The sequence below is a fragment of the Caenorhabditis elegans genome, chromosome I (assembly GCF_000002985.6).
Source record: "Caenorhabditis elegans chromosome I".
NCBI classification, from domain to species: domain Eukaryota; kingdom Metazoa; phylum Nematoda; class Chromadorea; order Rhabditida; family Rhabditidae; genus Caenorhabditis; species Caenorhabditis elegans.
In genome coordinates, this window is record NC_003279.8 from 7662765 (window position 1) to 7683293 (window position 20529).

Consider the following 20529-nt stretch of genomic DNA (forward strand, 5'->3'; position numbering starts at 1 on the left):
ACTTGTGCTTGTCGCAGCCGACGGAAATTGGAGTTTGTTTTAATTAATACTTTTTATTACTCTTTTCAAAATTGCTGATTTTAAGTAGGTGATTTGTGTGAATTCCAGGGCATCATAATTTAGTAGTTGACAATTTTAGAAGAATTTTTGCTGTTCAACGTCCAATCAAAGTCTATCAAAGTCTAGACAATCTAACAACAGTTTACCACACGTCAGTTGATATTTGTTTTGTTTGGGAACAAAGATTCATGCTCGTCAGGAACATTTTGATCTTGAAACCATGACGCAAAGCACTCCAAATGCTATCACTCTGAACGCTTAGCCGACCCTTGTACTGTGCACATTGCCCACCTGTTCCGGTCAAAAAGCACGTGAAAAAGCATATGGTGACTAGAAAATGTGGAGTGTAATCGTTGAATAATTGTGGAATAAGGGAATTTGTCGTTTCTAGGTCCATATCTATCTGAAAACAATGCACAATTTTGGGAATAAAAACATAATGAATTCACAATTAGAACTACATTTCAACTGTTAGGCTAATTAAAGGTTCATAATAACTTCAAAAAAAGACGTATCTATGCTATCTGAAAGCTTATGCTCCGACTATGTCTCTAAAAACGTCATCGCGGTGGAAATAAACTCTGAACTGAAACGTTCAGTTTAATACAGATCGTTAGATTCCACATTCTTATAAAGAGTAAAGCTATATCCTATTTTTGGAGGAGTTCCTTAACTCTTTCTAATCTTCATCCTTGTACTTCTGAACAGATTGATTTGTCAGAATATTATATGATAAACTTTTGATGTCTCATGTGTCAACATGTGCACCTCGTTCGAATGGACCTTGACCTGTGGGTGTTTGAAAGAGATAAAAAGTGATATTAAACATTTCTCGAGGCAAAGGAACGTTGTTTTCCTTCCTATTTTAAGAATTTCCTTCAAATACGTCTTGCCAACTTGATGTTCGTATCTAATTGAAGAAAAATGTGTAGTTAGCATGACCAACTGTCAAAGTTGGCGGGACAAATAACAATCAAAAGATCAGTAAAAGTGCTCACTTATAATTAGTAAGAAAAGACAAGAGTTAGAGATCCCACGTCCCAATATCAAGTTTCGAGCAAAAAGTGTTCTATGCTTTGAGTCATTTGGGATAAAGGAAGGAGCACATATTTCATGTGAAGAAGACATTCGCGTCTTTGAAAAATATTTAGAATAATATATCTGGTACGGGCGTCATAAAAGGATAGAAGAGGACAGTTCGAGATTATAGTAATGGAAATGGAAAGATCTTTGAATAGGGAATATTATTTGAAATCTGAAAAAAACGTATTTGTTTGCATATTTATTTGGGCATTTATATTAAATTTAAATATTTGTGATTCTTCCTCTCATTACCGCTCATTTTTCATTCTTCTTTTCCTGGCGACATTGTGAGTGTAGATTAAATAAATAGACCGAAAGATTTTTGATCAATTAAATTGAAGAGATAAGCAGGCGAGCTGATCAAGCTAGCAAGGAACATATGTCCTGTCATTTTCCTGATCGTTGAAATTTTTTTTGGAAATCTTGCAATTTTCAGGAAATTGCAATAACAAAAAAGTTTTACAAAAAAATGGTAAAGTATTCAATGGCAACTTGTAAGCATAAACAATATTTCCTCCAGTGGGGTTAATTTATCGTATTTGTGTAATTGACTCTTGTATTCTACGCCCTGGAAAATTTTACCAAGCAAAATGTAGCTGTTGAGCAACTAAACCATCTATCAACAATCTGGTGAATTCTAAAAACTTCCATTAAGGTTTTAAAGCAGTTCGCGCCAGAGTATTGTCAGCTCTTAGAAAATTGTGCCAAATACCGACGTAACTGGCGAAGAGTTGGGGAAAAGTGCAAGTGGGGAGCGGGCGACTAAAATTATTAAAGAAATAAATAAACTGGACTCCCAATCAGTTCTGTATTTACTTCCCGAATCTCTAAATTCATTCAGAGAAAATCCTCGTTCTCAAACAAGCCCAAGTTTATCTGGCGGAATATTCCAGAAAACATCAAGAAAAACATACTCTTTTGTTCAGAATTATTCTGATCAGCGACCGTCAATCTGTACTACGTTGAAAACATATGTTTTGATAGTAATTTCTAATTTTTAATTCATCAGTTATTTTCTTGTTCTATTTTTCGCAAAAATTAATAGACCAAATAGACCATCTATCAGTGTCTTTACGTCAAAAATGAATCGAATGTTGCGAATCAATGATTACCTGAAAAATAACACTTTCCCACTGCAATATTTCTGTTTTTCAAAGACACTGATTTTTCGTCTTTTTTTCTTTTTTTTGTTCTTTTTTATTTTCTGGTTTTCTGTTTTTCGATTCACTCTTTTGATAAACTATTTCAATATCAGCAGTGCATCTTCGTGTCCGAAAAGTTCACGAAAACATTTTTTGGAAGAAAACGATGTTTGATGTATACGTTGTAATTTTTAAAGATCACAATTTCTTCACATGAATTTCAGTTTTTCAGTTGTTTTTGAAATTTGATTCGACATAGTAAAGCAGCAAAATTTACTGCAACTAGTGAGAGGGCAATGAAGGATTCCAATATGAGAAAAGGGAACAACTGACTGGGGGTTCAGATACAGGAATAAGTATTTTTGCTACTAGAAAATACAAAAAATTTCAACGATCCAGGAAAAAGTTTCGAAAAACATTTTTTAACTGAAAAATTCGTCATTGAATGTTCAAAAATATTAGTTTTTTCTCGAGAATATTTTTTTGAAATGATCTCACATTGCTCTCAAATCAAAAAACTTCACAACAATTAATCACTTCCAAACCTGCATGTCTACTGCTAACTCGGCAAATCGCCGCAACTTATCCACCAACTTTAGAAACTTTAGAAATGCCAAGCGCAGAAGTTGCTAAAATTTGGTAAAAACGTTGCTAAAGTTGGGCAAATTAGGTTAAAGTCGGGGATACCCTCAAAATTTGCACTGAAAATTTTTTTAAGATTGGCTAAACTTGGTTAAAAAGTTGCTAAAGTCGGGAAAGAAGTTGCTAAAGACAGATTAAAAGTTGCGAGAATATAAAATTGGTAGAAAAGTTGCTAATGTTGGCGGATAAGTTGCGGAAGGGTAAAGTTGGCGCTTAAGTTGCTAAAGTTAAGTTGCTAAAGTTAAGATAAGTTGCGACGAATTGCCGAGTAAAGCACATGGAAAACATCACTTCGTTTCTCAATCGAACTTTCAGTGAATTAATCGAAATGATCAAATGACTATTAGGAAATTAGGAATGCGCACCAACGAAGCACTACAGAAAACAGGCGGGCCCGTAGGCAGGCAGGCACGAGGGAAGAAAAATAAACGTTCCTACAATGGAAGTTTCCATATTGAACATCCAAGATGAAAAATAAACTTTGTACATTAATCTGTACAAATGTTTGTACCAAATGGACCTTGACCTGGTGGGTGTTAGAAGATATGATGATACAAATGAAAAAATTCCCTGAAGCATTTGAACGTCACCCTAATGATATTTTATATATATTCAGTTGTTAATTCACAAGTCATCTTTCATATTTAAAAAAATTGACAATTGACAAAATGCTGCATTCCAGATTTTTGACAATTGACAAACAAGTGACTCACAACTTTTCATGAAACAAAGTTTAGAAAGAAAATAATTTCCACGAATTTTTCTACATTTTACAATGTGTTTCTTTGCCCGAAAATGCCCGGGAACATTCATATAAAAGATTAAACCTACAATAGAAGGGTATGAACTGGCAACATTTTCTCATAATGCAAGCAATATAATTTTGAAATCAAATTCTGAGTTTAAAAAATTGTATGCTTGTTAAAACTATTTACATTTTGAGTTTTTCATGTGAAATGCGCCCATTTCTGCAACTGCCGCACGGTTTTGAAACTGTATTTTTCTTGTTAATTCTCGCTCTATTGAGAAAAATACAGTTTCGAAACCGTGCGCAGTTGCAGAAATGGCGTATTGCAAGCCACGGTTCTGTGGGCGGGCCAATCCCCCGAGTTGTAATCCCCCCAATTGACATCCCCCGAGTTCTTCGGGTCTCAATAAATCTATTTTTAAAAAATTCTTGGTTGGAGGTTTTGGGTTTTAACCTTCGTTACTTCTGGTAAAGAAGCTACGTGAAGAAATAAACTTGTTGGGAATTGTGGAGTTGTGAAAACTATGAGCCACATCACCCTAGAACTGGATTTATGCAAAAACGCGTGCATGACGCATTGAATATAAAAATTGTCTCAAAATAGTAGGTGAAAATCATAACAGTCTTTAGGGAAACTTTTCATGAGGACAAAAAAACCGTATTTTGGTAATATAACAATCAGGGCTGCCCGGCATACCGAATGAAAATCTGAACCATCAATCTATGAAAGTCTGCAATCGAGCAGTGAATTTTTGAATAAAAATCGTCATTTCATGAAGCATACTTGTTTATTACTGCATTAAATCCCGTATAACATAAACCTTAATTTGAAGCATGTTTGAGCTTTAAGTACTCTTTTAAGCCAAATTGAGTTTATCAAATACAGTCAAACCCAGTTTGGCGAAGGCGAATGTCGAATTTTCGCGTTCACCGCACAGCCCTGGATAGTTTGTTTGATTAAAGTTGTACACCTCTGCTGAACAATGTGTTGAAGATGGGATGCTGAAATAAACAAGTTTTGCTATTTACATATTTAAAATGTTCATAATTTTCCAAATTTTTGCGCGCTGTTTTCTCAAACTACTGTCAAACTACAAACTACTGTCATACTACTGTTTTGAACATTCCGTAAGAAATTTTTCGTAAGAAATTTAAGAAATTTTTCATTTTAACATTGAAAAAAAAAAACAAAAATTTTGTTTAGATGGAAAAAATTACGCCGAGGCATAGGTCAAGGTCGCATACACGACAAAAGGTCACATACACAAGAAAAAAACAAATACTCCGGAATGAGTTATTTCGAACATTTTTCCGCCGCTCGCACATTCTCAAGGTTAGTATCATTTTTGGATGAGTCTACGTGCACCAACACAATTAAATCGCGGTTTTTATATTGTACATACCTTCAGACATACAAAAGGCACATTCGCAAAGTACAAACGTATATAAATTATAAATCGCGATTTGTGGCTTGCACAAGTTTTCGATCGCGATTCATGTATAATACGCAAATAATACATGCACATTCGCAAAAGGTGTATTGTACGCAAATTACCGTATTTCTTCTATCAGCATGGTTGCAATACTGTTTTTCGAAGGTCATCCCGCTTGCCATATATTTTTTTTCTATTAGGGAGTGCAAGACTAACTAATAAGGAGAGGTTTTTTGTACAACACATAATCAGCGAATCAATTGTGAAAGTAAATCTCAGAAGAACAACATCTTTGAAGATGGCAAAGGGAACATCAAAGTTGAAACTTACTTCTCAAAAAATGTGGAACTGCAAAGTGACAATTTTTTCAAAAAGTTCATAAATCTAATTATTCCATCGGTATATCTTCAAAAAAAACCATTCGTTTCTCTTGGTTTTTTGTTTTTTTGAAGGTTCGATAAGTAGCAGAAAACACTTTCAGGCAGTTTTTGTTGCAATTTTATCTCTTCTCTTAATCTCTCTTAATCTTAATCCTCAATTCTCTTAATCTCTTAATCTTAATCTCTTGTTCATGAACAAATGAAAGAATATTCAAACTATAAATAAATTGGATGGTCAAATAATTAATTAGTACATCACCTGAAACAATTTATGTATTGTTCAGCTCAGCAACTATGTCAAGAGATCGGCCGAATAAGATTAAACTTCCACACCGACCAGGCTACACAACTTACCTGCAAACAGGAGATCTCACGTCTACCGACGGAGAAGAGGGCGTTTATTCGCTGAAACTTATTACAGGATATACACGTGAAGAAGTCAGTTTTCAACAAGCACCACATATTACAGCTCATATTTTTAATGTTTCAGCCCGAAATTCTTGATGATGTTCTGGATCCATCTGGTGGTTCTTCAAGCAGTCAAAGATCTAATGATCCACTCTTGCCAGCCAGTACCAACCATGTGAGTCTAATTTCTTATAGTAAAAGTTATAAATGTGTAACTGTCAATTTCATATTTTTAATGTTTCAGCCCGAAATTTTTGATGATGTTCTGGATCCATCTGGTGGTTCTTCAAGCAGTCAAAGATCTAATGATCCACTCTTGCCAGCCAGTACCTTCAAACTTAGTTGTGTCGACTGCAAAAAACAATACAATGTTTCAAAATCAATGAAGAGTCAGGCTCGTAAGCGTAAAATTCGACAAGATATGGAAGCAGAAGACGATATGCTTGATGGAACTGGACTGCATCGAATGGCTCTTGTGAACGTGAACACCACTATGCCACAGGAAGCAAAAGCACTGGAGGAATTGTCGAAAAAACTGGTGTAAGTGAGAAAAACTCGTCTAGTTAGTATAGTTCGATTAACTATTCAATTCTATGGAAATTAACTATTTTCATGAATTCATACATTTTCAGAATCAGCGCAACATTGACTGGATATGATTCTGTTCCCATCAATACGCCAAGCAAAAGTCCCCAAGTTCTTTATTTCCAAGTAAAAACACATGCGGAGTTCGATTTGGTTCAAGAAAAGATGGACAAAAACTTCATTTCTCAACTTGAAATCGAGTCACTTGTGAAGAGCAACGAACCTTTCCTATTTCCGTATGGAAGAAGAAGACACGTCTTCACAAGCATCTTATTGGCTACATAGTAAGATTCAACCATTTCCTTGCTGTTAATATAATTAAATATAAATTGCAGCTTGAGCTTGTGTTCTGATGAAGCAAACAATATTGATGACTGGAAGGATCTTCTTCGAAATAATGCGATCATCAAAAAAGCTGTCGAACACAGTGACACAATGCAAAAAATGAAAAAAGTGAGTCATATAATCGTAATTAGGTTAAAAAATATAATATTTCAGTATTTGTCAGTGGACGGACGAACTATGCTCAATTTTTATAAGGAGACTCTTTAAGTCCTGTGATTCCTGCCCAACAACTCGCAATGAAGAAACAACTACTCGTCGTAAACTTGATCTAGCTATGTTTTAGGTGCTCATGAATGAATGATTTTTGAATATTTTTTCAGCATTTAGACAAACATAAAACAGGCAAACAGGGCACATGAAAAGTCGATGAAATTTGATTTCCAACCTTAATTTAATTTCTTTCTTGCAAGTTATAGAAACTGTTCCATCTCCTTCTCTGCTTCATCTACTCATCTCTGTCATAACTGATCATATTTTGAAAAAGAAATTCACGTGAATTCATCATGATCTGTTTGCTCCTCCGTTTCCCCGTTGTCTCGAATGTTGATCATGAAAAAAACGACGGGATTCGTATTTATTTTTATTTGCACAAAACATGAAGAAAGACTCAGAGAACCGGAGTATTTGGGAGGAAATTGGTAAAAAGAGAGAACAGGAGCAAAACAGTTGTAAGAGATCGAGATATACATAAAATTGAGTGATTGAAATTTCACAAAAATTCGAAAATAAAAATAATTATGTGTCTCCTGAAGCTACATCTTGACTTGGCCGATGCTCGACGACAATTGGTTCTGGTGACGAAACACTACGTTTCCGGCGGATTTCAGGTGATATTCTATTTGATGATTGACGTTTTGGACAACATAACCCAGTTGCATACCAAAACATTGACCTGAAATTATAAAAAGTAGAAAGAAAATAAATTTTCCAAGTACCATAAAATATGCCCAACTGTAAACCATAGAGCCATATTGTATCCAATAAAACTCAAAAGTTCATAGATATTTGGATCTTTGGAGACCAGAATTTCTGTTGTTCTCATAGTACTGTACTCCAAAACCAAACGGGAAACATAATCCTGAAAAATGCTAACTTGAATAAACATTTCTACAATATAATCTGTAATTTTACAACTTACCTGAGTGGTTCTGTATTCTTCCGGAAGATCATATCCTTCAATTGTTCCTGGATATGAAGTGATCAAACAACTTCTCTGATTATCATTTCTACATTTCTTTGCGTCTTCATAACCAGGAAGATCCTTTGGAATATCTTCTTCCCAATTTTCAATTCTCGTCAGATCTATGTAACGGCGAGCACAGTTGTCATAGGCATCAACGCTGCACACACTTGTTTGGGTTACTCGCAGCAAGAAATCACTGAAATTTATACTAATTTTTGAAGTCGGGAATTTTCAAAAAGTGGTGTAACGAATCACTGTTATGTTCCAATACTAAAAATGGCACAGAAAAGGCAGAATTTAATAACAAAAAATCTTGAAAATTGAGATGGTTGCTCGGACGTTCTACCACTTTGTATGAGGTTCTCAAACTTTATAATTATTTTCTGAGAAATTAGTTACTAGGCATAAAAATTGAAATTCAACAGTATCCATGTACCAGTACAGTTCCAATACACCAACACTTCTACAGTAATCCTTCAGCAATCAGACACCACACCCAGTAATCGAACATTTCATTCATTTTAGAAATTTGGAAATAAACTCACCGATAAGACGATGGGTCGTAATGAATAAGTTCAGCCATAAGTGGATGACAACTACAATATCTCATTGCCACCAACATATTACACATTAGATAATTGGTATGATTGTTCTTGAATGCATGTTCATCGCTTCTACGTGCATCTCCTAACGCGTATCCACAAGAAGTACGTCTGATATCGGCCTTTTTCTGAAATTTTTTTAAAATTAATGTGCACGAGTTTAGAAAAATCCTGATTTTCTAAAGTTACTCTGAAAAAATGTTTTAGCCCCCTACACCTCACAGGCTTTGTTTTGAGCCCCCGAGGCGAATCGCATTTTGTCGGTTATCTTATTTTTTATCTCCACAATGGACAAACTTACAGTTTTTCTCATTTGCAGTCTGACACCTCGTTTATCTAATAATCGAATTGGATTTTCAAGTTCTGTTGCCATTCTCATCACATCATTTCCATCTTCTCTCAGATAAATATCTACTCCTGGATGAGTTGGAACATATGTTGAGAACCAAGAGTTTCTAGTCATCTGAAAAATTGTTTGAAAGGTTAAAAATTATTTTAAAGATTTATGAAAAAATGTTCTGTTGAAATTTTGGTAATTCACTGAACTTTTTTGAGGAAATTTGGGTTTTTTGGTTAGAGTCCCACAATGTTAGTATACAAATAATGAATATATAAATAAGACACAACTGGCGTCGATTATTTCAAATTATGATAAATACCTTTTTGGATAAAAAATCTCATTAGGCTAGCCTAATCTTGAAAAAAGTACCTGGAAAGTAATAGAAAATTGTCGATTTATTCCCGTTGAATTTTGCCACATAGTTGAATCTTTCCACACCCAGCAAAGTCCATTTGTACTTGGAATCATTGAAAGCAAATTCCGACAACAATCAAAAGAAGACAACTGAATTCCCTGATAAGTACACGAATTAATAACAGATTGACATTGATATTGCATATTTTGAATTGTTTGATTTCTTGTCGATTGAGTTATATATTGGAGTACTGTATTTTGACCTTGATTCATTAAATCTGCAGAAGGTGCCACATAATCAGCTGCTTCACGAAGCGATGGATTCGTCCATTCCAAAAGATATCGAAGTGCAGAGTCTTGACGAAGATTCACATTTACATTGTTTAGTCCATCCTGTGAAAATGGCATTCTGTTGCAGATTACGAGGGCAGGAATGAATAGTTGATCATCGTGAACACTGAAAAAAACGAATTTGTAAGTGTTGCTACATTCCAAAGTGGCTCAACTCACGTTTTCGATTCAGTTTTCTCAGTTTGTGAAGCAGTCCGGAAAATGAAATAAAGACTGTGAAGCACAAAAAGTGCAACACAAGAACATAGAAGAAATAAGAAGAATAAACCTCCGAAAAGTCCTCGGAGCCACATTCTGAAACTCATGACAATAGAGTAAAAAGAGGGCAAAGAGCACAATCTTAAGAATAAGACATGAGAAGGGAAAGCAGGTGCCGATTTACGGGAAACCCTTCCAATTATAGGTTTGCATTTCATTTCGGGAATAGGATAAGAAGGAGGGAACAGAGTAGAAATGGGAAGGAACGGAGATTAGTTTAGTTTATGTGAAATATGTTAGTTTAGAGTAGAGCTATATATAATTTAATTCCTACACAATCTTCTTGACTTTTTCTTTTACAATAGGTGCACCTAAAGAATAGAGCAAATGGGGGTTTTTGCTTTAAAAAGTATGGAATTCAGAAATACCCCAAAAGTAAAACGAATAAGAATGAGAGATTTGAAAAATTGCATTTCTAAGAATTTGATTTTTAATTCTTTCTCTATAAATAGTAATTTTCAAAATTAACGCGAAAAATCTTCAACATGTTTATTAAAAAATTATATTAATTTATAGGGTAACAAATATTATTGTGAAGTGCATATATCGTAGAGATATAATTCTAAATTGTATGTATACTTTACAACTGCAATTTTCCATTTGCTAAACTTTGCATACCAAATTCAATCTCAACAGTTAGATTACTGTGATCCTAGTACGTTGAGAGAACCCAGAAAATCAGAAAAAATTATAAAAGCTTCCCAAAAAGTTACGAAACTCTCAAATAATTGGACTTGTGAGTCCTCTCGTCTGTGAGTCGGCATGTCTCTGCGTCTCTTCTTCTCCAATAATATTTTCAAAATTGTTCGGACTCTTCAAAAGGTTGTAAGGTTGTCTCCATAGAAACATTTTGGGTGGCCAGAAGAAGGAAAAGCCCTACCCGACGAATAATGGACACAATGCGTTATTGTGAAATGAAACAAAAAAAATGAATGAAAAAAGAATAAAGTTTATTTTCGATGAAGTAACAACTTTCCAAAACTTTAGACAGTAGCTTATGATTTCTGTTTTTCAATAATTTAAATATTTATGTCATAAAATTCAAAATTTTGACAATCTGTCTATTGTAAATTTACTAGATTTTGGCCTGCTTTTTTAAAGGCTCACGATTTGTTCAGATTGGTCTTGGCGCGCAAAAAGTTTATGATAGTCTGTTTTAACTTTTTCGCACCGAGACCTATCTAAATAAATCCGTGTGTCTTTCCTAAGGCTTGTCAAAATTTTGTGAAATTAAGATACTATTATCGTATTTGTGCAGTATTCTGAAACGCGTACTTGAAGACACACGGATTTATTCGGATGGGTCTCGCAGCGAGAAAAAGTTTATTGTGCCACTGTTTCCTTTTTCATAATTCAGTTGATAATATTCAAATTTACTTTCAGCGAGATCGTGAGAAAAATTAGAAAATCGAGCGACAAGAATTTGTACCGTACAATAAAAATCTCAAGTCTAATTTTTCAAGGAAAACCAATTTTCTGGTAAAAAAAAAGGAATGCGGAAGAAAAGCGGTACCACCGGACACCGCATGGACACCTAACAAAATGAAGATAAGTGGAGCGGAAAGAAAAATGACATTTTTGTGTAGCCCCGCCCACTCGTCTCCTGAAATTGAACCCATTCTCTTTGGAAGTATAGTTATAGTACAACAATTAATTTTGATTCGATATAACACTTTATTATTCGTATATACATATTGTCAGAACTATATAGTTTTATTGTTTAACCAAAATTAATTTGTGAATATTGTGTGTGCCGAGTCAAAAACCTAAGCAAGTGAGATCAACGGAGAGTCGTATCTGGTTTCACTATACTGGTCAGTTTTAGAATTATTAATGAGAATTGCACCACTTACCTTCCCAGGTGAAAATGTTTGTATAGATATATACATGGAAGTATATATAGAAATTTTAGAAAATAATTATTAGAACAGAAATTGACAACACGGGGACTTGAGAGAAGTCATATAAAAGGAACCCAAAAAATGATTTTTTCAGGATTTTCAAAAGCCCCTGAAAATGGTTTTCTAAACCCTCAAATGTAAAGTCGCATGATATAAATAAATGAAAATTTATGTAGTACGAAGTTAGATCAACAAACAAAATATTCATAGAAACCGCTGATCTTTACTATTCGCGAATCGATCAGCAAATTCTTTCATTCGATCGACAGCTTCCTTGCTGCCACCTGGTTTCAATCCACGGACTTCCATGTCTTTTTCTCGATCAAACGGACGGCGTTCTCCTTGTGCATAGCCCTGAAATTGAATTGGTTAATTTTTAGATTAAATAAAAATTTTGATAAACTGCACTTTTGTTATAAATCGAAGTTTTTTTTTAAAGAAATGTTAAACTGATTGCGTTTTTCAAAAATAATTTGATCAATGTATTTTTTTGAATAATTTAAATTTATAATTTTCGTCAAAAGTTATGGAATTCATGACATGAATGCCCTATAATTTTTATTTTTATTTTTAGAACTACCCATTTTCCAACTTACCGCGTCTTTAACTTTTTCATCTCTCTTTTTTTGATGAATTTCTAGAAGAGAGGGTCCAGATGTCTTTTCCGCGACAATAGCAGCTTGTCTAGCATCAGCAGCAGCAATTCCAACAGATCTCGCACTTCTTGTCTCCTCATTTCTTCTTTTCTTAGCTCCTGGAGCATCTTCCCAAGAAGCATCCCTTTCTGATGTGGTTCCTTTTTTGAAAGTTCGCGCGCCAAGACCGAAATTTCCTAGTTTTTTCGGCACTGATGTCATCCATTCTTCGCGTTTTGGTTGGAAATTCTAAAATATATATTCTGAGAAAAAACTTAAGCTATTAATTTTACCTTTTCATCGTCTTCTGCTTCTTTTTGTAATACCATCCGATATGCTCGATCAATTGCTTCTTTCTCTTCATCCCCTTTTGCAACTGGCATTGGGCCCTTTAATTTTGAATGTAAAAGATCAATAATATTTCAGCGCTTTTTACAATTTCACTTACAATGTCTTCATCAGAATCATCACCAAAAGTTCCTGGAATTGAAGGACCAACGGTAGGACGAAAGTTTGAAGGAATCGATGGACCATAGGATTGTGAAGGAAACTGAAATTTTCAAGATATATAAAATTTCCAAATTTATTTATCAACAACTTCTTCATCCTCCTCGTCGTCTTCAGCGGGGTTTTCTACGTTTTGTAATTTTTCTCTAACTTCTTTTGGTATGGAAGGTCCAAATACACTTGTCTCTTCCTGATCATCGTGCTTTTCTTTTTCATTTTTTGGTTCTTCCATTCCTGGAATTACAGGGCCGTAGACTTGGGGAGCGCCTTCTTCTGCTTCGTCATCCACTTCATTCTGAAACAAAAATAGCATCAGCTGGATGTAAAGTAAAATATCAATCACACCTCTTTTATTTGACCTTTCATGAGAAATGCAGGAAGCTGAGGGCCGTATGACATATCTAAACTGAAATGGAGTTATTCGAAATATTTTATATAAATTTCTGTCGGATATTTATGCATGTTGTCTAAAAACATAGTTTGGAAGAATCGAACAAAATTAATTTTAAAAAAAATTTAAATAAGAAAATCAGCACATTCGAGGACTAACATTTGTGACAAGCCTACGCGCTCCATTGAACATGAAACTTTGACTTTTTCCAGGTGTTCCTAAATTGATGATGAATCCCAAATATTTTCTTGAATATTTTCTTAATATGTTTATTAATATATTAAAATTGAAAATGTATTAAAATTATTGAGGTAAATCTATAAAATCAGGAAAAATTCTATCATTGTTCGGTGGCCTAGAAATTGGGGTCTAGGTTTCTCATGACCGAACTTGACGAATCCACGTTCTTTCAAAGCTTGTTCTTGTTTTTATGCTTCGTAATCGATTTTCTGAAATACATGTTTTGAAACGCATATCTTTCGTTTGTCATACATTGGAAACTTTTATTTAAACGATTATTCAAACCCACGTAAAATGAATAACTTGTTTTTACAGAGAATTAAACACGAATGTCATGGTTGTCTAAAGTGTCCGATATTGCCGGAGCGGCCGAAAATCTTTTGAATAAACTTGATGAAAAGGCAAATCTTGAAACTAATGTTTCTATGTACAGAATAAATGTTACAGACTGGAGACGCAATTCAAAATGCCAGAGATTCCGCTCCTCGAACACGTAAATCAAGTACCGCCAGCGTCTCAGCAACGATTATTTCGATGCCAGAACATGTTATCACTGAAGATTTCGGCAGACCGGCTCCATCTCTTCCCTCGAGAGCTCAGAGTGATTATACCGGAGCCGGATGGAGAGGAGGAAGAAATTATGAACAGTTCGTTATTCTGATTTTCTTCACATGTGTCATTTAAAATTTCAGGGGTAGTTCATCGACTCATCAGCCAGGAGTAACAGCAGCATCTGAAAGTTGGACGATGGTTTTAAACTCGAAAGAAGTAAAAAATGCAAAACCAGATGAAGATACACGAAGTCAGAGGAGTGTTGGAGGCCGTAGTGTTGCTAGTATTCGAACTACCTGTATGTTTTGACGATTCTTACGAAACTTTTGAATTTTGATTTTTCAGCAGAATTTGCGGGAAACGATTCGAGTCCCAATTTTAAATCTCAATTATTTGCAAAGGATTCTCAAATATCAGTATTAAAAACGAAACTTTCTGAAGTGGAAAGAAAATTTGAAAAACGTAGTCAAGATTATTACGAGATGAAAGCTGAAAAGGAAATGTTAGAGAAGAGAGTTGAAAACCAAAAAGTATCAAGTCATGAAATGGATAGTCTTCAAGAATTGAAATTAGCCAGGTAATTATATTAACATCTTGACGTGTTGTTTTGCATTTAATTCAAGTTTTCTAGACAAAAAGCACAAGATCAAAAAGAGAAAGCAGTGGAGGAGTGTAACATGCATAAGAGAAAAATAGTTGGTTTGGAAGAAGAAATTCGTGCGATGGTCGAACAGTTGAGGCTGGCAAAGTTCAATCTGAATGAGAACAAAAAAGAATTTGATGAGTACAAGAACAAGGCGCAGAAAATTTTGACAGCTAAAGAGAAACTGGTGGAGTCGCTGAAGTCAGAGGTTTGAGAGATTTGACCGAGGATTGATATTAAAATTCAATTCAGCAAGGAATCGGATCCAGTGATCGTCCTGTTCATCTTCTTCAAGCTGAAGTTGAAGAGATCAGAGTTGAAAGAGACCTTACAAAAGCCGATTTAGAATCTGCACAACTTCAAGTTTATACCTTGAGATCTGATATGGAAGAATTGGAAGCTCAGATAAGGTAAGGTTTTTCCTTAAATTTTTCACATTTCGGATTTATGACGAAAATTCAAATTCTCTCCCATACTCGATGGTCGAGCTTTTAATTAATAGCTTTTTAATTTTTTAATTCAAAAAAAAGAGGCTTTTTTGAGAAATTCTTAGTACTGTTCCAATTTCCACTTTTAAGAGATCTCCAATCTCAATTGTCGGACCAAAAACGAACTCATCTCGAGGAGAAGCAGACATGGGATAGCACAATTGGTCTTCTAAACGAGAAAGTGGAATGTTCAAGAATTGAAAATGAGTTCACAAAACAAGAAATGAAAAGACAAGGTGATCAGCATCAATCTAAAATGCTCGAGAAGGAAAATGAGTTGAGAAAGACGATTAGCGACTTGCGTTCACGAATGCGAGATGAACAAACGAAGCAGGAAGATGATGGATCATCACAACTAACTGATCTTTTACTGCAGAAGCAACAACAATTGGAAGATGTTTTAAGAAATAATCAAGTGTTGAATGTGAGATTGGAAAGACTTCAGGTGAGAAACTATCAATTTATGAATATCAAAAGTTGTAATATTCTGTTTTTAGAAAGCTACAAATCGTGAAACATCGATTGCTGTGGACTCGAATTCATCTCCAATGCACACGTCATCATCTCATCCACTTCTATCAAATATCAATAATCCACAAACTCGAAATGCTCTTCACACTGTAGATTCGACGGCATTCAAATTGTTATCAATGCTCCGCGGACATCCATCAGCCCGCCTCTTTTTTGTTTTGTACTTTATCATAATGCATTTATGGCTTTTCTTCATTGTTCTCACGTATACCCCAGAGATTCATTGATTTAATCACGGTTGTGTTCCTTATTATGTATGTTTGTATAATATATTGGGATTAACATATACTGCATGGTTAGTTTTTACTTGGTTTAGTGTTTCTTTTCTTTTTTCGATTATTTTCCAGTGTGATACCCGCTGTTACTTTTCCCGTACCCCATTTTCGCTTTTTTTTTGTCCTAAAATAATTCATTCTCTTCAAAATACAATAATGACTGGTCTAGATCCGAACTATGTGAATAAAAATAAACATCAGCTAATGTAGGATTTTCCCTGTTTGTCTATAAAATTTTGCGGTTTTCATATAAATTTCCGCCTTCAATACATCTGAGATTATCGATTTTGCTGTCATTCTTGTCAATTTCATCCTCCATTTTCCATTTATTTGATTTCAAAACAAATAGCAGTGACGAATGTCGCCAATGATGAGGATGAAGAGACGCAGAGTGATAGGGGAAACTGTTTGAGTCATACTTCGATTTCTGTTTTCTACAACTCTTCAGTTCGTTTTCTTGCGATAAAAGTAGCAATGATTTCATTCATTTTTCCTTTTCTTGCGAAATTTTAGAATAATTATTGTCGGGAAAGAGTTTTAATATTTATTTAATCGTACTTTAGAAGTTTATACGAAATTTGTTTATTTTTAATTAATTTTTCGACATTTCAGAAATGTCTGCGAATCTCCCACCAGCATTCAAACCAATTGCTCACTACATAAAGATTGCTAACGAGAATGCAAGCCGCGATCCGGTCATTTATTACTGGTGTAAGTTATTTTTCAAATATTTTGACCAAACTATTCATTTGAACCGAATATCTCATTTTCCCCGCTTTTTTGTTTGAGCTTTTATCTAACTATTTGTAAATACTAACAGGGTTGTGCGGAAATTTTATTAAATACCAAGTAACGAAAATCTTTAAAAATTGTGAACTTTATCATCGCACAGCCCTGCTCTGTATGGCACTTGGTCCTGTGGAGACAACATTCGATGAAATATCGTGGAAACTACTTCAAACATCGATTCGCCTGGAAAAAGATCATATCAATGATAGAGATTCACTCCGAGAATATATTGATGAACCTGGTGGAGTTGTGAATAATTGTCAAAGAGCACAAAATATATCAATGGAAATTGAACAGAAAAATGTTTCGTGTGAAAAGCTGAGAGAAAAAATTGCAAAGATTAATCAGAAGATACTTATTGGAAAAGGAAAGCTTTCAGAAGTGAACGAAGAACTTTCCAAAAAGCAAAATTTTGAGGAGAGTTTGAAGCAGAAAATTGAAATTATGGAGCTACAAATAAATAAAAATCAGTCCAAAAAGGATAAAGAAGTGAAATCAATCAATGTATTGATCAGATTAGTTGCATATAGAAAGCTCACATTGATCAAAGAAGTCATGGACCTGTTCAAAGTGAAGATCGATGGAGGGCCAGCATCTGAAGCAATTACTACTAAAAACTGTCAATGTCAGCTAATCGATACGATCCGTGGACTTCATATTCCTCAAATCACTCACATTTTCAATCACTCGGAGGCTCCAACTCTAACCGCACTTCAAAATCTGACTCATCTCTTCAATGTGATTTGTAAAGTTCTACACTTTGCTCCAAAATATCCCATTCTGACAAATCTTCAAATCATCAACCCAATTGATCAGAAAAGTTCAATATTCACGGAGAAATGTTGGAAGAAGAAGGCAGATCGTGAGAAACTGATTGAGGGAATGTCCTGGTTGAGTAAAAATATCAGTCATCTTCGTGAAAGTTGTGGAATTCCGACAATGGCGACTGACAGAATTCTCGGAACACTTGAAGAATGGATTCGATTAGTTATTCGCAAGGAAACTGTTTTCGAGAGACCCATTAATAGTATCTTTAGTCCCGCAAACTTATTGATTGATTATCAAATTCCAAACATTTCCTACCATAGTTAGGTTATTCAGTTATTTCCTCTGTGAAGTGATCCCCGGAAGTCTGATTTATTCCATCAATCCTTTTTTACATTCCCAGTGTCCGTATGCTTTTGCAAATAAAAAACATTGTATAATTTCCTAATCTGAATTTATTCATTTTCTAAACATTTAATCCTCTACAGGTCTCTTCTATGCTGTTCAAACTGCCATGAAGCTTGATAAATCAACTGTCGAAGCACGTCAATATCTGACTGGACTTCTCACAACTCTTGAAGCGATTAAAACTCAATTGGCTGACAATGATGCTATTAAAAATGAGGTGAGATTTTAATTTTCAAATGACTGTATAAAAAATTTTTTCAGACAATTGCTCAAGCACACATTGAAAGTTTTGCTGAAAAGCTCTTCAACTTTGCCGACAAGAAAGAGAAAACAGGAAATGTTAGTTGATTTAAATTTGTTTTCTGAATCAGAAATATTTCGATTCAGTAGAAATCGAATTTTGATGTTTTCAAAAATGCTAATTTTAATAAGTAAACGAAAAAAATAATTTTTTTCAAAAACATGAGAAATGGCTAAAATATAATGAAAATGTTCCCCTCAAAAATCAAAGATTTTCGATCAGGGTGTCGGCGAAAAATTTTTCCATTTTTCCGTTTTTTTAGAGCAAAACCGAATTTTTTTTTCAGAAAATGCTTCTGAAAACCTTTAAAAATCGTTCTCTTTCAAAAAAAATTTAGTATTTATATTCCGGTTTTCCAACAACAGAAATTTCCCATTTTTCCAGGATGGAAAACATTAAAGCTTTTTTTTCGATTTATCAGTTTCTGAGCCAAATTTTAAAAAACTAAAAAATTTTGTTATTCAGCTATTCAGAAAAACCGGCAAAATCAGAATCAGAATTGAACTATTTCAGGTCGATAAATCCGTAGTCCACGCATTCTACACTGCAGGACATGTCATGGATATTCTTTCTCTGTTTGGAGAGGTAAGTAGATCTGAGTATTTATACTAATTAATTTATACCAAAAAACAAAAATAATACATTTCTTATTTTACCCAACTAAATTAAAAATTTTAAGAAGTCGGTTTTGTTTTTGGTTTTTTGGTTCGAAAAAATAAAAAAACAATAGTTCTGGTAGAAATATATTGAAACAAAGTTTTTTTGCAGATTGATGAGCCATTCCTTTCATCAAAGAAATATGCTAAATGGAAGAGCACACAGATTTTCACATGTTTGAGAGATGGAACACCTTATGTACCAAGTAGTCAAGAGACAGAAGATGCGGACGATGGTAGGCTTCGAGATTCTTCATAGAATTTTCAAGAAAAGCATTTTGAACTTTTAGATTTGTCACAGTTTGGAGCACAATTCCAACCAAATGCTCCATCTTCATCAGGGCCACAGGAGCACAGTTATAATCAACCACCGGCTCCTGGATTTGGATTTGGAGGTGGAATTCCGAATGTCCCATCAGGTTAGAAAATATTTGAAACAGAAAAAAAAATACACAGCTTAAAATTGAATAACTCGTTTCAAAAAAGTGAAGATAAAGGGTGTCGGATTTTCTTTTTTTTTGAAATCTAAAAACCAAAAATGAAAAAAGTGAAAAATTTTCGACGACATCCTTTTTTAGGATTTCAGAAACTGCATATATTTCTTTGCTTTTTTCAACGAAAAATTTTGATTCTGAATTATTCGAAGCAAAAATTAATAGATGTTCGGAAGATCAAAAATTTAATTTTCTTTTCAAAAATAATTGAATTCTGAACTTTTAAAGATCACTCTCTTCCACCACAACCACCTGCTCGCAACAATATTCCACCTCCATCGTATTCTTCAACTCCAAATCTTCCATCTCATACTCCATTTTCGGCTCCACCACCACGTAATCAGCCACAACAATACGAAGATTTCTCAACACCACAGCCTGTTGCCCCACCTGGCTCAGTGCCAACAGATGAGGAGTTCGCAGAGGTTCGAAAGCTTACAAAATATGCGATGAGCGCCGTCGATTACGAGGATGTTAAAGCGATTCGTGACAATCTGATTAAAGCTCTCACTATTCTCCAGAAATATTGATACATTTTGGTCATTATTTTCAAGTTCCCATGAAGCTTTGTCTCCAATTCCATCAAACACCACTTCAGTTTACTTCCATTTACGTGCCCCTTTTCTCCTTTTTCTCCAAAAGCCAAATTTGTATGTCTTATTTAAACAATTGATGGTGGGTTAGTCACTACTTCACCACCACCATCATCTCTCCCTCTCGTCTCTTATTGCGCTAAATATCTTTTATTTATATATTCTGTTCAATAAATGTACTGTTCTGAACTAAATTTTTTGATTTCGTTTTTCTTTAAATACTAATTGAGTGGTTTGTATCCTCTGTTCCGTTATCTAACTTTTGTTTTAAAAATACACTTTCAGAATGAATTCGAATCAAGAGTATCAGTTTTTTGATTTTTGGAAAATGGAAAAACCCATTTCCGGTTTCAAATATTTCGAAAAATATTCAGCTCAAAAATAGCAAAAATTTTTGGTTTTTTTTCGATATGGAAAAACACTGAAAAAATAAAAAAATTGTTCGA

At 34.3% G+C, this 20529-nt stretch overlaps 5 protein-coding genes and 1 non-coding gene across 7 annotated transcripts; 4 read left to right on the forward strand and 2 right to left on the reverse strand.

Moving 5' to 3' along the window:
- Positions 1 to 4964: 4964 nt before the first annotated feature.
- Positions 4965 to 7136, forward strand: F26A3.5 (DDE_Tnp_1_7 domain-containing protein; the record flags this gene model as incomplete). Its single annotated transcript, NM_059733.3, has 7 exons — positions 4965 to 5008; positions 5773 to 5926; positions 5979 to 6071; positions 6141 to 6436; positions 6529 to 6765; positions 6817 to 6934; positions 6980 to 7136. The coding sequence occupies 7 exons, from the start codon at positions 4965 to 4967 to the stop codon at positions 7031 to 7033; spliced, it is 996 nt and encodes a 331-aa protein (NP_492134.2). The 3' UTR covers positions 7034 to 7136.
- Positions 7137 to 7390: 254 nt separating this feature from the next.
- Positions 7391 to 9950, reverse strand: del-3 (DEgenerin Like). The gene is made up of 7 exons (NM_059734.4): positions 9816 to 9950; positions 9321 to 9762; positions 8913 to 9074; positions 8555 to 8739; positions 7965 to 8205; positions 7762 to 7904; positions 7391 to 7718 (listed from the first exon to the last, which is right to left on the reverse strand). The coding sequence occupies exons 1-7, from the start codon at positions 9947 to 9949 to the stop codon at positions 7562 to 7564; spliced, it is 1464 nt and encodes a 487-aa protein (NP_492135.1). The 5' UTR covers position 9950; the 3' UTR covers positions 7391 to 7561.
- Positions 8768 to 8878, forward strand: F26A3.11. The gene has a single exon (NR_050270.1). It is a non-coding gene; the product is annotated as an Unclassified non-coding RNA F26A3.11 (non-coding RNA).
- Positions 9951 to 11969: 2019 nt separating the features above from the next.
- On the reverse strand, positions 11970 to 13363 carry F26A3.7 (uncharacterized protein). The gene is made up of 6 exons (NM_059735.7): positions 13303 to 13363; positions 13049 to 13252; positions 12899 to 13000; positions 12744 to 12839; positions 12412 to 12699; positions 11970 to 12169 (listed from the first exon to the last, which is right to left on the reverse strand). The coding sequence occupies exons 1-6, from the start codon at positions 13354 to 13356 to the stop codon at positions 12020 to 12022; spliced, it is 894 nt and encodes a 297-aa protein (NP_492136.1). The 5' UTR covers positions 13357 to 13363; the 3' UTR covers positions 11970 to 12019.
- A 540-nt stretch (positions 13364 to 13903) lies between these two features.
- Positions 13904 to 16282, forward strand: golg-5 (Golgin-84). Its single transcript, NM_059736.6, has 8 exons — positions 13904 to 13989; positions 14036 to 14235; positions 14281 to 14438; positions 14486 to 14717; positions 14772 to 14991; positions 15036 to 15193; positions 15362 to 15716; positions 15769 to 16282. The coding sequence occupies exons 1-8, from the start codon at positions 13918 to 13920 to the stop codon at positions 16027 to 16029; spliced, it is 1656 nt and encodes a 551-aa protein (NP_492137.1). The 5' UTR covers positions 13904 to 13917; the 3' UTR covers positions 16030 to 16282.
- Positions 16283 to 16683: 401 nt separating this feature from the next.
- Positions 16684 to 20274, forward strand: T23G11.7. 2 transcript variants are annotated; one of them, NM_059738.9, is made up of 7 exons: positions 16690 to 16788; positions 18120 to 18256; positions 18301 to 18378; positions 18854 to 18925; positions 19109 to 19232; positions 19287 to 19415; positions 19719 to 20274. In NM_059738.9, the coding sequence occupies exons 1-7, from the start codon at positions 16692 to 16694 to the stop codon at positions 20018 to 20020; spliced, it is 939 nt and encodes a 312-aa protein (NP_492139.3). In that variant the 5' UTR covers positions 16690 to 16691; the 3' UTR covers positions 20021 to 20274. The 2 variants fall into 2 exon arrangements, with proteins under 2 accessions (NP_001379199.1, NP_492139.3); NM_001392592.1 differs by lacking the exons at positions 18120 to 18256; positions 18301 to 18378; positions 18854 to 18925; ... (1 more) ...; positions 19287 to 19415; positions 19719 to 20274 and adding an exon at positions 16970 to 18069 and having other exon boundaries at positions 16684 to 16788.
- The last annotated feature ends 255 nt before the right edge of the window (positions 20275 to 20529 follow it).